The 17,835-nt window shown below is 43.7% G+C and overlaps 1 protein-coding gene across 1 annotated transcript in view; it reads left to right on the top strand.

Moving 5' to 3' along the window:
* Positions 1 to 17,603, top strand: part of CNTN5 (contactin 5) — a 626,057-nt gene extending 608,454 nt beyond the window's left edge. The window contains exons 22-24 of the mRNA XM_040422478.1: positions 146 to 258; positions 8,374 to 8,542; positions 17,389 to 17,603. Of these exons, the coding sequence (XP_040278412.1) occupies positions 146 to 258; positions 8,374 to 8,542; positions 17,389 to 17,489 (383 nt within the window). The 3' untranslated portion in view covers positions 17,490 to 17,603. The remainder of the gene's footprint in view (positions 1 to 145; positions 259 to 8,373; positions 8,543 to 17,388) is intronic.
* Positions 17,604 to 17,835: the final 232 nt, after the last annotated feature.

Here is a 17,835-nt window from a genome sequence, read left to right as displayed (position 1 = left end):
AGAGCAGGAATGGTTTATTAGCCTCCAGCTGTGTTAGCAGGACAGCTATATAGAGAACAATTCTGTGGATGTGGATTGCACTGGTTATTTACATTTCATTTGTATATAGACGAGATCCTGATGATTTTTCTCCTTCTCTTTCTAGCTCCCAGTCAAGCCCCGAGCACTGTCAAATGGATAAGGAACGGTTCCCACATTTCCTTGGGCTGGGATGCCGTCAGATCATTTGCAAATGAGTCAGATGTCATGGGATACAAGGTCAGTATTTGAAGAAGATGGGTCGGCACTGTGGTTTTCAAGTGGTGCACGCATCCAGGGAAGGCGTCCCACTAGTATATAGCAAGAAGGCATTCACTTTCTTGATGATATGAAGAGATGTTTATCCAAGGCATAATAGCATCATCAGTGACTAGTTTCGGCTCAAGCCTGAGCCTTTTTCAAGCCAATCAATTGCAATTTGAAAAAGGCTCAGGCTTGAGCCGAAACTAGTCACTGATGATGCTATTATGCCTTGAATAAACGTCTCTTCATATCATCAAGAAAGTGAGTGCCGGTCCTTCTTCGCGGGACACTAGGTCAGTCAGCTGTTCAATTCAGGCTATATTCTGCATGTCATAAGTGATACATGTAATGGTTTAAGCTTTGTTTTTTGTTTATTTTATGTTATGAGTTTTAATAATTTCACTCACATGTGCAGTACCCCAGACCTGGGGGTATTTGCTCATTTTTTATTTTGCATTGTTATGTTTAGACCATGTATTCCCAAAATAAAGAGGTGTGGTTGGCAGTAATAGGGCTGACCACCCTGTCTTGGTAGAAGTGGGATGACCCTACCAGGAGGGGGAGTACCAGAGTACAGAGCGTGGAGAAAGGAAACACATGCTTGAGCTCCTAGTCCATGAGCCTGATACGATTCTCCTGTGAGACATTTACTCTCAAAAGCTACAGTGGGTGACCAGCAAGATTTAGCTTTTGAGACCCTGCTGCCAGTGAGGGAAAACAGGCCAGACACCCATCACCTAGAACAACCACCAGGCCATATTTATTTCAAGCCTGTATCACACCGTGAACAGCTATACCCACAAGTGCCAGCAAGTGCCATCAAACAGTACTTTGTATTTATTTGCTACTGGATGTGCCACAAGTTATATTTTGTACTGTTATACTTTTACTTCTGGCTTGATTCTTCAAACCACTTTTCCACTGCATTGATCCCTAAGGAGCAACAGCCTGAGGGAGTACACCGTGACACAACATCTCATTAGGCCCACTACCACTCCCATGCTCTGCATCGGCTTTTCAGGGACTCGCTGCACATGGAGAGGATAAATTGAGTACTGAATCGAGAATTTGTGTAATTGTTGTAAAATCTACAGTGTGTGTTCTATAAACCGGAAGTGTCAGCTTACAGTCGGGGCTCAGTGGTATGTGTGAAAACAGCACGTTTTTGCTTGTAATACAGATAATGACTTGGTGAAAAAAACATAAATTTTAATAAAAAAAAAATATTAATAATGAGATTCTGCAGCAGGTGGGGTTATCAGCAGGCAGTGTACCGTAAAACATGCAGTTAGCTGTGTTCCACGAAGGACGTACCATTGCTCGAGGCTGCAAGTTTTCTGCTAGTTGCGATGTCCCGCTGCATTGTTACAATATATAAATAAGAAAATTTTTGATATTTACAGATTTCCAAAGCTGCAAATTGCTGTTATTATCTAGAGAGTTGCGCCATATAAAGCTGTTAATTCCATAAATATAAATTGTGTTACTGCACATAGATCAATGTAGAATGTGTGACTATACAGTACATGTAAAGGTACAAGTAATAAAGCAATAATTCAAAGCATTGATCTTTTATTAACTAATTAGAATTTCTATTCATTTAGGTATTAGTAATTACAGTACTATTTAGTGTTTAAACTCGCCAGCACTAGTGCTTGTGGAGGCACCTTTGCTACATAGGAAGACGCTAGTATAAATAACGCATGGCAACTAGGGGGCCCTTTGACAGATTTTTCTTTGGGGCTCAAGAGCTTTAAATGGGTTGTCCGACTCTAAGAAGTTATTTGCTATACATAGTTTAGGTGACATGCATCTGATCAGTGTGGTCCAAACACTGGCACCCCGACCGATTACAAAAATGAGGTGTCAAAATTCCTATAGTTCCTAGATTGAATTGAGCGGTGGTCATGCATGCGCCCTACCATTCCTTTCAACTCTATTGGACTGCTGAATATAGCTGAGTGCTGTATTTCGCTTCTCTAGAGTTAAGCGGCACAGTGCATACATGACTGAGGATTCATTCACTCCGTGGACTTCAGCATCCCACTCTTGAGATCGGTGGGAGTCCCAGTGGTCATACCCTCAAGATCAGATCTCCTATGGATTAAGGCCAATTTATTACCAATTGGTCAAAAGAAATAGGTTTGGTTCCATGTTAGCCAGTAGTGAGAAGTCTTGATGCTCTCAAAAAGAGAAACAATATAAAATATTGTAATTTGATACCTTTAATGGCTAACTAAAATAAATCATGTTATAAGGCAAGCTTTCGAGACTCTGAAGGTGTCTGGCCTGAAGAAGGGACCTCAGAGTCTCTAAAGCAGGGGTGCACAACGTTTGCTGGTTGGGGGCCACATTGCCAGACTGAACCAACGAAAATATAATTTAAATGGGTATTACCAACTGAAATACTGTATTTATGGCATATTGAACACAGAGTATACACCATTAATGTCTAGTTACACTTCTAGAACTCCTATCTAATTGGCGAGATACATGAAGAATGCATGTGAGCAGCCACAAGACCTAGACATATATGTCTGTTACCAGATGGTTGGGGGGCCGCACAGAACGGTATCTAGGGCCGCATGAGGCCCCCCGGACGCTGGTTATGCACCCCTGCTCTAAAGCTTGCCTTATAACATCATTTCTTTTAGTTAGCCATTAAAAGGTATCAAATTACAATACTTTATATTGTTTCTCTTTTTGAGAGCATCAAGACTTTATTACCAATGGGACAATCCTTTTATCCTTTCATGCCCTGAGTGTTTCTCGTTTTGTATTTTAATTCTTCACTCCCTGCCTTTCTGGAGCCATACCTTTTTTATTTTTCCGTTCACATAGCGGTATGAGGGCTTTTTTTTTTGTGGGACAAGTTGCACTTTCTAAGTCCACCATTTAATATTGCATACGATGCAGTGGGGAGCTTAAAAAAATCCAAAAGGGGTGAAATGATGCTGATGGTGCACGCAGAGTTCGTGGCCCTGGGCGCGTTGAAACTGTGCTTGCTGCCAGAGCACAAGAAAAAAAATCATCCACAATACCTAGCTTCATGTCCCAGTTTGCAGGGCAGTGCTGGACAACACTCTCGAAGTCAGACCAGTGCGACCAGGTGGTCGGTTGGATTGCAGCAGATAATGCTTCCAGTCGGTTAAGCACCATCCTGTCTTCCACCAAGTCCAGTTTCAGTAGCCAAGGGTCTGGTCAACAAAATCCTCACCCTGATCCTCCTTCCTCCCACTATGGATAGATTTGCCAAACAATTGATCCCACACTCGGATATTCCGAGGAGCTCTTTTCAGCGCCATTCCTTCATTTGGGCCTCTCGACAAGCCAGCCTAAAGAGGGACATGAGATCTTGTGCCCTGATTCCAAAACTCTTGAGCATCCACAATCACAAGAAGATGACGGTCGGGAACGGCAATTAGTGTTTCACGAGGTGGATGATGATGATGAGACACATTTGCCAATAATTCAATGTCAATTAGTGTCTCAAGAGTTTGATGATGATGAGACACAGTTGTCAATAGCTGAGGTTGTTGTTAGGTCAACAAGTCATGAGGATAACCAGAGTGAGGAAGTGGAAGAGGAGGTGGTGGACAATGAAGTCACTGACCCAACCTAGGAAGGTGGCAAGCCGAGCGAGGACCGCAGTACAGAGGGGGAGGGATCTGCAGCATCGCAACAGGCTGGAAGAGGCAGTGGGGTGGCAAAAGGGAGAAAGTGGGTCACACCAAACAGGCCGCAACTGTTCCCCGGAGTACCCCCTTGCGGCAGTCTCCCTTGCCAAGGGGTAGGTGTTCCGCAGTCTGGTGCTTTTTTGAGGAAAGTGTGGACAACAAAAGAATTGTAATTTGCAACCTGTGCCATACAAAAATGAGCAGGGGCGTGAACACTAGAAACCTTACCACCACCAGCATGATCCGCCACATGGCATCAAAGTACCGTAATAGGTGGGCCGAACGCCTGGGTCCACAATCAGTGTCTGTGGGTCACACTACTGCCTCCTCTTCCCCTATGTTACGTGCTGGCCAATCCCCTTTCGAAGGCGCAGGCCCAGATGCCTCCCACCCTGCTCCTGGACCTTTGCAAGTGCCATCAGCGACCACATCCACTTCCGTGTCCCAGCACAGCTTACAAATGTCCTTACCCCAGGCATTTGAACGCAAGCGCAAATACCCAGCCACCCACCCACAGGCCATAGCATTAAATGCACAACTTTCCAAATTACTGGCCCTTGAAATGTTGCCATTTAGGCTTGTGGACACTGAGGCCTTCCGCAGCCAGATGTCGGAGGCCGTCCCCCGTTACGCAGTCCCCAGCTGCCACTATTTTTCACAGTGTTTTTACACCAGCATGTGTCCCGTAACATCATCCGTGCCCTGACCAACGCAGTTACTGGGAAGGTCCACTTAACCACTGACACATGGACAAGTGCTTTCGGCTAGGGACGCTACATTTTCCTGATGGCACACTGGGTGAACGTTGTGGAGGCCGGGAGCGAATTGTACCCAGGGATGGCACAGGTGCTACCGAAGCCAAGGATTGCGGGCCCTAATTCCATCAGGGTTTCCTTCACCACTTACATTAGTGGCTCCAACCCTCACTTCTCCTCCTCCGCCTCCTCCTCCACTTCCACCTCAGAATTATCCTCTTGCAGCACCAGTCAGCCATCAGTCGGTAGCTGGAAGCAGTGTAGCACTGCAGTGGGGAAGTGTCAACATGCCATGCTTAAGCTGATCTGCTTAGGTTACAAACAGCACACCGCTGCAGAGCTGTGGCAGGGGATAAGAGACCAGACTGAGCTGTAGCTCTCGTCACTCAACCTAGAACCAGGCATGGTTGTGTCTGATAATGGCCGTAACTTGGTGGCAGCTTTGGAGCTCGACAAGCTCACACACATCCCATACCTAGCCCATGTCTTCAACTTAGTCGTTCAGCGGTTTCTCAAAACCTACCCCAATTTGCCTGAGCTACTGGTGAAGCTGCGCCGCGTATGTGCACGTTTCCGCAAGTCATCAACAGCTTCCGCAGGTCTGTCAACGCTGCAGCAGCGATTACAATTGCCAGCTCACCGCATATTGGCCAGGCTTTGTAGTGGAATACCAGCAGTAGTGGAATACCAGCTGCTACATGGTCGTCGCCTTTCCAGTCAGCTTCCGCTCTTCACAAGCGAGGAGTGGGCATGGATGTCTGACCTCTGTGAAGTTTTAAGAAACTTTGAGGAATCAACACAGATGGTGAGCAGCGATATCGCTATTATCAGCGTCACCATCCCACTTCTGTGTCTACTCAAATGCTCGCTGCTCACAATTAAGGCCGACGCTTTGCATGTGGAATAGGTGGAAATGGGGGAAGACATTACACAGGGTCATAGCCAGACCACCCTCAGTTCGTCTTCTCAGCGCAAATTGGATGATGAGGAGGAGCAAGAGACGGTTGCTTCCGCTACAGAGGGTAGTACCCATGGAAGTTTAATTCCATCTGTTCAGCGTGGATGGGCAGAAGAGGAGGAAGAGAATGAGAAGATTGAGAGTCATCCTCCTGATGACGACAGCAAAGTCTTGCCTGTTGGGACTCTGGCACACATTGCTGACTTTATATCAGGCTGCCTTTCACGTGACCCAATTGTTTTACGCATTTTGGACAACACCGATTACTGGTTGTTCCCGCTTCTTGACCCCCGCTTCAAAGAGAACTTCTCATCTCTCATTCCTGTGGTGGAGAGGACGAGCAAAATGGTACAATACCAGAAGGTCCTTGTGGAAAAATTGCTCCAAACATTTCCAGCTGACAACGCTGGTGGCAGAGTACGTAGTTCCTTGGGCATCCGAGGAGGGGAGATGAGGGGAACACACAGCAGTTCCAACAGAGGCAGGGCAACACTCGCCAAAGCCTGGGACAGTTTCATGACACCCCGCCAGCACCCTCACCCTGACGCGCGGCCTAGAGTCACAAGGAGGGAAAAATTTTGGAAGATAGTGAAGGAGTACATAGCAGACCGTGTCAGCGTCCTCAATGATCCCTCTGTGCCTTACAACTACTGGGTTTGCAAGCTGGACATGTGGCACGAACTGGCGCTCTACACCTTGGAGGTGCTGGCCTGCCCTGCCGCCAGCGTTTTGTCAGAGCGGGTATTTAGTGCTGCTGGGGGCATAATAACTGATAAGCTCATCCACCTTTCAACTGGAAATGCTGACTGGTTGACTCTTATAAAAATTAATAAGGCCTGGATTGCCCCTGACTTCTCTACTCCACCAGAGGAAAGCGGCTGAACATAAAGGCACTTTAAATGTGAATTCCCATGCACCCCCTCCACCACAAAAAAAGGGTATATGGTTTAATCTTACTTTTCTCCTCCTCCTCTTCCATCATATCAACATGCTTATTAGTCTGCCCTCGCTCCTAATGTTGTAGAGGGTCAGCTCACCCGCAGGCCCTCGCATATAATGTTTTAGGGGGTCAGCTCACCAGCAGCCGCTCACCTACAATCTTTTAGAGGGCCAGATCACCTATAGGCCCTTGCATGTAATGTTTTAGAGGGTCAGCTCACCAGCAGGACCTCACCTACAATCTTTTAGAAGGTCAGCTCACCGGCAGGCCCTCGCATATAATGTTTTAGAGGGTCAGCTCACCAACAGGCCCTCACCTACAATCTTTTAGAGGGTCTGCTTACCTGAAGACCCTCGCATATGTTTTAGAGGGTCAGCTCACCAGCAGGCCCTCATCTATAATCTTTTAGAGGGTCAGCTCACCTACAGGCCCTCGCATATAATGTTTTTAGGGTCAGCTCACCAGCAGGCCTTAGCCCATAATTTTTTCATTGGTCAGCTCAGCAGTAGGCACTCGCCCATAATTTTTTCGATGCTCAGATCAGCAGCAGGCACTCGCCCCTAATGTTTTAGAGAGTCAGCTCTGCAGCAGACCCTCACCCGTAATGTTTTAGAGGGTCACCAGCAGGCTCTTGCTCCTAATGTTTTTGAGGGTCACCAGCAGGCCATCAATCATAATTTTTCAAGGGTGTATGATGCCCTCCTTTATGTGTAATAAAGGGTGTATCAGAGTTCCGGTTTCTTGTAATTTTTGGAAGCCCTTTCACTTAGTGCATAGTGTTTATGAGTGTAGGAGTCCCACTACCTGAACAATTGTACCACAATGTGAATGAGGTCCTCCATTATGTGATATACAGGTTGCATCGGAGTGCCTCTTCCTTGTAATTTTTGGCAGTACTTGCACTTTAAATACAAATAAGTATACAGGAAACAATGTTTCCTAACAATTTTTCATCTAAAATTGAGTTTATGTTCGGTTTTGTGTGTATTAGTGTCAGTCTGTATAAGTGGCAAACTACTAGGACAACATCGTTCCCATCAGAGACCTGGGAGTCCAAGATGCATCCAGACATCCTCCCCATGCTGTTCCCGAACCATTTTGGTGGTGTTTCCATCAATTTCTGACCTTTTCCTATGAACCAGACACCCTCCCCTTTTCAGAGCAGGGGGTGCCTGGTTTAATGCTCAGGTTCTCCCATTAACTTCCATTGTGCTCGGGTGCTCGGTAGAGCAGCCGAGCATCCCGAGGTGTTCTACTCGAGCACCAGAGCACTTTGGTGCTCGATCAACACTAGAGATTATAACTCACAAATACAGTCACTGGTAAGAAGATTACATTCACTACAGTTTACATCATGTACCTTTCTAACAGGTCAAAGAATACATTGTTTTGCGGGAGTTCTACTTTAAATTACACCTCTTAATACCAGGTAGTTTTTGCTCTGTGTATCTGTTTAATATTTTTGTACCTAAAAAGCCAAGTTTTGTCATTTTTTAATCGTCAGATAGTGAATCAGACAAATGACACGTGTTTTCCAGGATTTTCAGTTTTTTAGTGTATTTTATAGTAGTTTGCAGCCAGGACACCATGGAACTTCGTTTTTTTCTTTGCAAGAGATATTTTATATTTTCTTCTATACTGAAGCGTGTAGTGAGGTTCTTAAAGGTCACAGCTCCGAGGCCCTGGTTAAAATCTCCAATTTTCTGTTCTACTTTTGAATTAAGCCATAACAGGCAATTTTTTATATTTCTTAATCCTTAGGTCATGCTGAGACAAGAAGGTCACAGCAACAGCCAAGTCATCCAAACACAGACAACCTCAGCAGTGGTTTTACTTCCCGATTCTGGTTTTTATATCATAGAAGTGCGAGCCGTTAGTGAAGGTGGAGACGGGACAGCCAGTTCCCAAATCAGAGTGCCATCATATTCAGGTAACCAATGTGTGCTTTCTTGTGATATACCTGTCCTATTACACATGTCAGGTAGGAGACTGCAGTCATCATGTTCTTTCTACCATGTTTCCATTAAACCAAATGGGTACCTGCAAACAGTCTCTTTAGGACAAGAGTAGGCTGCGTTGTAGATGTGGAAGTCTACTGGAATAAAATGGAAGGTTGTGAAGATCTAGCACATTAAGTATTTTCAAGAAACTGATCATGCCACAATGCAAACTGTACTATTAAAACATAAACACTTGCCATCCTATGCCTTTTAATCCAGACGTGTCCACCCTTGTTTTTCCACAAACTGCATTAAAAGGGGTTGTCTACTTTTTGGCTACATTTGACCAACGTGTATGTAATATGACATGTACTAATATATGTAGCTTTTGTTGATTTTCTGTGCCGTTTGCTATATTTCATAAGTCATGTCCCTTGATGGGCAAATTTTCTGTACTGTTCACACAGACCTGTCCATAAAATGACGGCTGATGGAGGGTCCTGTGACAAGGCACAAATAATTCTACACACATCGATTAGTCTTCTCCACTCAAATACACCACCTCTGCTATCTGTACATTGAGAGTTTGTGTAGTTTATTTGAATGGAAGAGACTATGTGATTTGCCTCATTACATGACCCTCCATCAGCATCACATGACCCATCCATTCTCCATGTGGACAGCACAAAAGACTTGGCCAAAAATTGAGAATACCTTACGGAATAATGAAATGCAGAAAATGGCACAGAATACCAACAATGGCTATATTAATAAGTGTTGTATACTTAACTTACAGGTACACTGATCACTAACCAGAAAGTAGGCCACCCCTTTAAGAACTCCAGGTTTATTTTGCAAATTCAATGCAATATTACAACATGCTATCAAAGCTTATGACTGCAATGCACATCGTAGCCAATTGGTGGCCACTTATAGACACCTCTAGCATAAACAACTCCCAACAGAGTATTCCTAAATCATAGTGTCTTTGAAAGTTGGATGTCTCCTGCTACACATTTCATGATCTGCTAAGGCAAGAGGAAAGCTAAGGAATGGCATATCTGTAGTTTTAAGTGCTCCTGATCTCATTAGTGGTCCATCACACTGCTCCAATTAATAGTGCCACCTGAGTGTCCTCATTAGCAGTGCCATCAAGTCCAACCACTTGGACCCTCCATCAATCTAAGTGTACCACCAGAGTGTTCCCTATCAGGTTGCTCCAATTAATAGTACCATCATAGTCTCCACATTACTAGTACCAAATACTGCAAAAAATAAATAAATAAATAAATAACTGATCCACATGAATTGAGAAGTATGACATGGTGAAAGAAACATAGCAACGTGAGCCATAGGTTGCTCAGTAGTGCCAGCTTGGTAGTACCTCTTCTTGTCCCAACTCTCTGGAAGTACTAGAGTGCCATGAATTAGTTCAGTGCTGTGGATTAAATTGTCTGCCATGCCTAACTAAGGCCCAGGCTTCCACTCAACTGATCACGATCAAAGGTTTGTAGACACGTGGTTTAAGGGATAGATAGTCTTCCCAGCTTGGTCGATACAATTAATTGCCTTTAGGTCTCTGTGACCTCATAAAAGATACATTAGGGCGTTGTCCCATGATTAACTATTACTGTTCTTTGGTAAACAGAATTTTAGAAAAGAAATATATGATTCCCTCTCAGAAAATGCACCTAATGCGTCCGATTCCAGAAAGAAGAAGTTGCTTCTGTTGCGGATTCTTATTAGCCGGAGTAATCAAACTCCTGCATGTGTACAAGAGTATGCGGGGCGGTGGGACTGAGCTATAGCACATGTGTGATCACCCGCGCTGGACATATTTAGTGGACATGCTGAGGGGAAATCAAAGAATCCCAGGGGGCGCCATAACAGGCATGTCACAGCAATATCTAGACTCAGGTGCAAAGTAACGGTAAATTTATATTTATTTGTAGGTCAACCCTTTTAATCAAACCTAGGAAGGTGTTGCCAATAGCAGTGAAACCTCTCTTATTTGTAACATAGGTTTCATAGGTTGTTATAAATGAGTTCCATTATTTATTACTTATTTCTTGATATTATATATGTAGATGATATATTACACACAGAGGCTCTGGTGACCTGGAATGAATGGCACTTCCACATTATTCCCTGCTGGAAATTGTTCTAGATTCCATAGTAAACGCGGAGAAATAGTCTAATAGATCATTTGTTTCATACACATAAATTAGTCTCTGCATGTTGTGTCATTTAGTCCAATTGATGAATGAGACTAAGAAAAAGCATTTAATATCTCACATCAGAGGAGCATTCACCTGACAGTATCCTACTGAGCGAACACCATTCATGAAGGTCTGCTACACCATTAGTTTTATTGCTGTTCTGTTGGATGCATCCGCTGCCCTAATAGACTGCGACAAAACTCCAAACCTTTCCTAGCCATAAAGGCGACATAGACCGCGGTTCACAATCTTCATATCCACAAATTTGAATGTAATGAAAATGATAAATGTTATAAGGGGTCGAAATACATATTGCGCTGCATTGGAAAGAATATGTTTGAACAGTCATGAGAAATAGATGTAGACATACTCGTAGGTTAAAGGGGTTTTCCGAGATCTTGGTGATGACCAATACTCTGGATAGGTCATCAGTATTTGATCATTGGGGTCCGGTTTCTCCGGGAATTAAGAAAATGAAAATACGTAAATATTACTTTATTATAAATATATTCCCAAATACCTTTCATTAATTATATTGGCTCGTTCTGTCTAGGGAGCAATCATTAGGAGAAACAAAATGGCCTCCGTCCTATTAGAACACACAGAACCTGTCCTAATCACACAGGAGGACAAACTGCTTCAGTATACTGAGGTAAAATGCTGCCTCAGCAGCAGCAGCAGAGAGGAGGATGAGGAAGCTCTTTACCACAGTGTTGTGAAGTAACACTAGTTCTGTGTGTCCTAACTCGGTTCTGTGTGTCCTAATAGGACAGTGGCCATTTTGTTTCTCCTAATTGCTCCCCAGACAAAACTAGCTATTATAACTAATGTAAGATATTTGGGAATATATTTATAATGAAGTAATATTTAAGTATTTTTATTTTCCTATTTCCCGGAGAACCCCTTTAACCACCTCCGGACCGCTGTACGCACAGACGCGTCCTGGAGGTGGTTGATTCATTCCGAGTGGACGCATATACGCGTCATCTCGCGAGACGCGAGATTTCCTGTGAACGCGCGCACACAGGCGCGCGCGCTCACAGGAACGGAAGGTAAGAGAGTTGATCTCCAGCCTGCCAGCGGCGATCGTTCGCTGGCAGGCTGGAGATGTGTTTTTTTTAACCCCTAACAGGTATATTAGACGCTGTTTTGATAACAGCGTCTAATATACCTGCTACCTGGTCCTCTGGTGGTCCCATTTGTTTGGATCGACCACCAGAGGACACAGGTAGCTCAGTAAAGTCCCACCAAGCACCACTACACTACACTACACCCCCCCCCCCGTCACTTATTAACCCCTTATTAGCCCCTGATCACCCCTAATCACCCCTGATCACCCCATATAGACTCCCTGATCACCCCCCTGTCATTGATTACCCCCCTGTCATTGATCAACCCCCTGTAAAGCTCCATTCAGATGTCCGCATGATTTTTACGGATCCACTGATAGATGGATCGGATCCGCAAAACGCATCCGGACGTCTGAATGAAGCCTTACAGGGGCATGATCAATGACTGTGGTTATCACCCCATATAGACTCCCTGATCACCCCCCTGTCATTGATTACCCCCCTGTAAAGCTCCATTCAGACGTCCGCATGATTTTTACGGATCCACTGATAGATGGATCGGATCCGCAAAACGCATCCGGACGTCTGAATGAAGCCTTACAGGGGCATGATCAATGACTGTGGTTATCACCCCATATAGACTCCCTGATCACCCCCCTGTCATTGATTACCCCCCTGTCATTGATCAACCCCCTGTAAAGCTCCATTCAGACGTCCGCATGATTTTTACGGATCCACTGATAGATGGATCGGATCCGCAAAACGCATCCGGACGTCTGAATGAAGCCTTACAGGGGCATGATCAATGACTGTGGTGATCACCCCATATAGACTCCCTGATCACCCCCCTGTAAAGCTCCATTCAGATGTCCGCATGATTTTTACGGATCCACTGATAGATGGATCGGATCCGCAAAACGCATCCGGACGTCTGAATGAAGCCTTACAGGGGCATGATCAATGACTGTGGTTATCACCCCATATAGACTCCCTGATCACCCCCCTGTCATTGATCACCCCCCTGTAAAGCTCCATTCAGACGTCCGCATGATTTTTACGGATCCACTGATAGATGGATCGGATCCGCAAAACGCATCCGGACGTCTGAATGAAGCCTTACAGGGGCATGATCAATGACTGTGGTGATCACCCCATATAGACTCCCTGATCACCCCCCTGTAAAGCTCCATTCAGATGTCCGCATGATTTTTACGGATCCACTGATAGATGGATCGGATCCGCAAAACGCATCCGGACGTCTGAATGAAGCCTTACAGGGGCATGATCAATGACTGTGGTTATCACCCCATATAGACTCCCTGATCACCCCCCTGTCATTGATCACCCCCCTGTCATTGATTACCCCCCTGTAAAGCTCCATTCAGACGTCCGCATGATTTTTACGGATCCACTGATAGATGGATCGGATCCGCAAAACGCATCCGGACGTCTGAATGAAGCCTTACAGGGGCGTGATCAATGACTGTGGTGATCACCCCATATAGACTCCCTGATCACCCCCCTGTCATTGATTACCCCCCTGTCATTGATTACCCCCCTGTAAAGCTCCATTCAGACGTCCGCATGATTTTTACGGATCCACTGATAGATGGATCGGATCCGCAAAACGCATCCGGACGTCTGAATGAAGCCTTACAGGGGCATGATCAATGACTGTGGTGATCACCCCATATAGACTCCCTGATCACCCCCCTGTCATTGATTACCCCCCTGTCATTGATCACCCCCCCTGTCATTGATCACCCCCCCTGTCATTGATCACCCCCCCTGTCATTGATCACCCCCCCTGTCATTGATCACCCCCCCTGTCATTGATCACCCCCCCTGTCATTGATCACCCCCCTGTCATTGATCAACCCCCTGTCATTGATCACCCCCCTGTCATTGATCACCCCCCCTGTCATTGATCACCCCCCTGTCATTGATCACCCCCCTGTAAGGCTCCATTCAGACATTTTTTTGGCCCAAGTTAGCGGAATTATTATTTTTTTTTCTTACAAAGTCTCATATTCCACTAACTTGTGACAAAAAATTAAATCTCACATGAACTCACCATACCCCTCACGGAATCCAAATGCGTAAAATTTTTTAGACATTTATATTCCAGACTTCTTCTCACGCTTTAGGGCCCCTAGAATGCCAGGGCAGTATAAATACCCCACATGTGACCCCATTTCGGAAAGAAGACACCCCCAGGTATTCCGTGAGGGGCATATTGAGTCCATGAAAGATTGAAATTTTTGTCCCAAGTTAGCGGAACGGGAGACTTTGTGAGAAAAAAATAAAAAATATCAATTTCCGCTAACTTGTGCCAAAAAAAAAAAATTTCTATGAACTCGCCATGCCCCTCATTGAATACCTTGGGGTGTCTTCTTTCCAAAATGGGGTCACATGTGGGGTATTTATACTGCCCTGGCATTCTAGGGGCCCCAAAGCGTGAGAAGAAGTCTGGTATCCAAATGTCTAAAAATGCCCTCCTAAAAGGAATTTGGGCACCTTTGCGCATCTAGGCTGCAAAAAAGTGTCACACATCTGGTATCGCCGTACTCAGGAGAAGTTGGGGAATGTGTTTTGGGGTGTCATTTTACATATACCCATGCTGGGTGAGAGATAAATATCTTGGTCAAATGCCAACTTTGTATAAAAAAATGGGAAAAGTTGTCTTTTGCCAAGATATTTCTCTCACCCAGCATGGGTATATGTAAAAAGACACCCCAAAACACATTCCCCAACTTCTCCCGAGTACGGAGATACCAGATGTGTGACACTTTTTTGCAGCCTAGGTGGGCAAAGGGGCCCATATTCCAAAGAGCACCTTTCGGATTTCACTGGTCATTTACCTACTTACCACACATTAGGGCCCCTGGAAAATGCCAGGGCAGTATAACTACCCCACAAGTGACCCCATTTTGGAAAGAAGACACCCCAAGGTATTCCGTGAGGGGCATGGCGAGTTCCTAGAATTTTTTATTTTTTGTCACAAGTTAGTGGAAAATGATGATTTTTTTTTTTTTTTTTTTTTTTTTCATACAAAGTCTCATATTCCACTAACTTGTGACAAAAAATAAAAACTTCCATGAACTCACTTTGCCCATCAGCGAATACCTTGGGGTCTCTTCTTTCCAAAATGGGGTCACTTGTGGGGTAGGTATAATGCCCTGGTATTTTAGGGGCCCAAATGTGTGGTAAGGAGTTTGAAATCAAATTCTGTAAAAAATGACGAGTGAAATCCGAAAGGTGCTCTTTGGAATATGGGCCCCTTTGCCCACCTAGGCTGCAAAAAAGTGTCACACATCTGGTATCTCCGTACTCAGGAGAAGGTGGGGAATGTGTTTTGGGGTGTCATTTTACATATACCCATGCTGGGTGAGATAAATATCTTGGTCAAATGCCAACTTTGTATAAAAAAATGGGAAAAGTTGTCTTTTGCCAAGATATTTCTCTCACCCAGCATGGGTATATGTAAAAAGACACCCCAAAACACATTCCCCAACTTCTCCCGAGTACGGAGATACCAGATGTGTGACACTTTTTTGCAGCCTAGGTGGGCAAAGGGGCCCATATTCCAAAGAGCACCTTTCGGATTTCACTGGTCATTTACCTACTTACCACACATTAGGGCCCCTGGAAAATGCCAGGGCAGTATAACTACCCCACAAGTGACCCCATTTTGGAAAGAAGACACCCCAAGGTATTCCGTGAGGGGCATGGCGAGTTCCTAGAATTTTTTATTTTTTGTCACAAGTTAGTGGAAAATGATGATTTTTTTTTTTTTTTTTTTTTTTTCATACAAAGTCTCATATTCCACTAACTTGTGACAAAAAATAAAAACTTCCATGAACTCACTATGCCCATCAGCGAATACCTTGGGGTCTCTTCTTTCCAAAATGGGGTCACTTGTGGGGTAGTTATACTGCCCTGGCATTCTAGGGGCCCAAATGTGTGGTAAGGAGTTTGAAATCAAATTCTGTAAAAAATGACGAGTGAAATCCGAAAGGTGCTCTTTGGAATATGGGCCCCTTTGCCCACCTAGGCTGCAAAAAAGTGTCACACATCTGGTATCTCCGTACTCGGGAGAAGTTGGGGAATGTGTTTTGGGGTGTCTTTTTACATATACCCATGCTGGGTGAGAGAAATATCTTGGCAAAAGACAACTTTTCCCATTTTTTTATACAAAGTTGGCATTTGACCAAGATATTTATCTCACCCAGCATGGGTATATGTAAAATGACACCCCAAAACACATTCCCCAACTTCTACTGAATACGGAGATACCAGATGTGTGACACTTTTTTGCAGCCTAGGTGGGCAAAGGGGCCCACATTCCAAAGAGCACCTTTCGGATTTCACTCGTCATTTTTTACAGAATTTGATTTCAAACTCCTTACCACACATTTGGGCCCCTAGAATGCCAGGGCAGTATAACTACCCCACAAGTGACCCCATTTTGGAAAGAAGAGACCCCAAGGTATTTCGTGATGGGCATAGTGAGTTCATGGAAGTTTTTATTTTTTGTCACAAGTTAGTGGAATATGAGACTTTGTAAAAAAAAAAATCAAAAAAAAAAATCATCATTTTCCGCTAACTTGTGACAAAAAATAAAAAGTTCTATGAACTCACTATGCCCATCAGCGAATACCTTAGGGTGTGTACTTTCCGAAATGGGGTCATTTGTGGGGTGTTTGTACTGTCTGGCCATTGTAGAACCTCAGGAAACATGACAGGTGCTCAGAAAGTCAGAGCTGCTTCAAAAAGCGGAAATTCACATTTTTGTACCATAGTTTGTAAACGCTATAACTTTTACCCAAAGCATTTTTTTTTTACCCAAACATTTTTTTTTTATCAAAGACATGTAGAACAATAAATTTAGAGCTAAATTTATATATGGATGTCGTTTTTTTTGCAAAATTTTACAACTGAAAGTGAAAAATGTCATTTTTTTGCAAAAAAATCGTTAAATTTCGATTAATAACAAAAAAAGTAAAAATGTCAGCAGCAATGAAATACCACCAAATGAAAGCTCTATTAGTGAGAAGAAAAGGAGGTAAAATTCATTTGGGTGGTAAGTTGCATGACCGAGCAATAAATGGTGAAAGTAGTGTAGGTCAGAAGTGTAAAAAGTGGCCTGGTCTTTCAGGGTGTTTAAGCACTGGGGGCTGAGGTGGTTAAGGAGAAGCAGTCACCACGAAAATGCTGTCCAATCTACCAGCATCATCATCAGACAGCAGGGAGACCTGAGCAGATTGATATATAGTGTTCTGGGAAAACATTCAGTATAGCTTACAAGTTATTGATTAAAATCCCTGCTCATTCTGGGGAATGCATGAAGCTATTAAAATGGGCATGTCAGGAGTGGTGAGAGGTCCTCTTTAAGTGGCACAATATTGTCTTTTGATAAGTGATTTCCTATGGATCTCAGATTTTTTATCTCTGTAGCAAGTTCCTTTAGATACTTTACTGCCTTTTGAATTATTAAATAATACATTTCCTTAAATTATTAACCATTCTGCTTTCTTGTCTTTATAGAAAAAGTAACAAGTTCACAGTCAACGCTTCATAATATGTCAGCCTCGTCATCTTCTTTAACATTACTATTGGCACTGGTTATTCCCACAACATCATGGTGAAGATGGATTTTTTATTTATTTATTTATTTATTTTTGCTTTGGATTTTTCTTTTTTGTTGCTTTTTTTTAATTTGTATTAAAGACATGATAAAAGTTACTGATTGAATGAAGACATTGGAGAACTGGACCTACTCTTTATCCAAATACTCAAAGACTACATGGAAAGCAAAAGAACTGGAGAATCGATTTCTGTCTGTTTTTAGGTTTTTCTGTTTTGTTTTTTTCTTTTTATAAATATATATAAATATATAAATAGACTGGTTTGCTAATAGCCTTTAACAGCTTCTGTAAAAAACAAAAATGAAAAAACAGTTCAGTAACTTTGGTCAAATGCTCTGTTTTTTTT

This window comes from Bufo bufo, chromosome 3 (genome assembly GCF_905171765.1).
Source record: "Bufo bufo chromosome 3, aBufBuf1.1, whole genome shotgun sequence".
Lineage (NCBI taxonomy): Eukaryota > Metazoa > Chordata > Amphibia > Anura > Bufonidae > Bufo > Bufo bufo.
The sequence above is the reverse complement of the archived record's forward strand: the minus strand, read 5'-3'. Positions and strand labels throughout refer to the sequence as shown.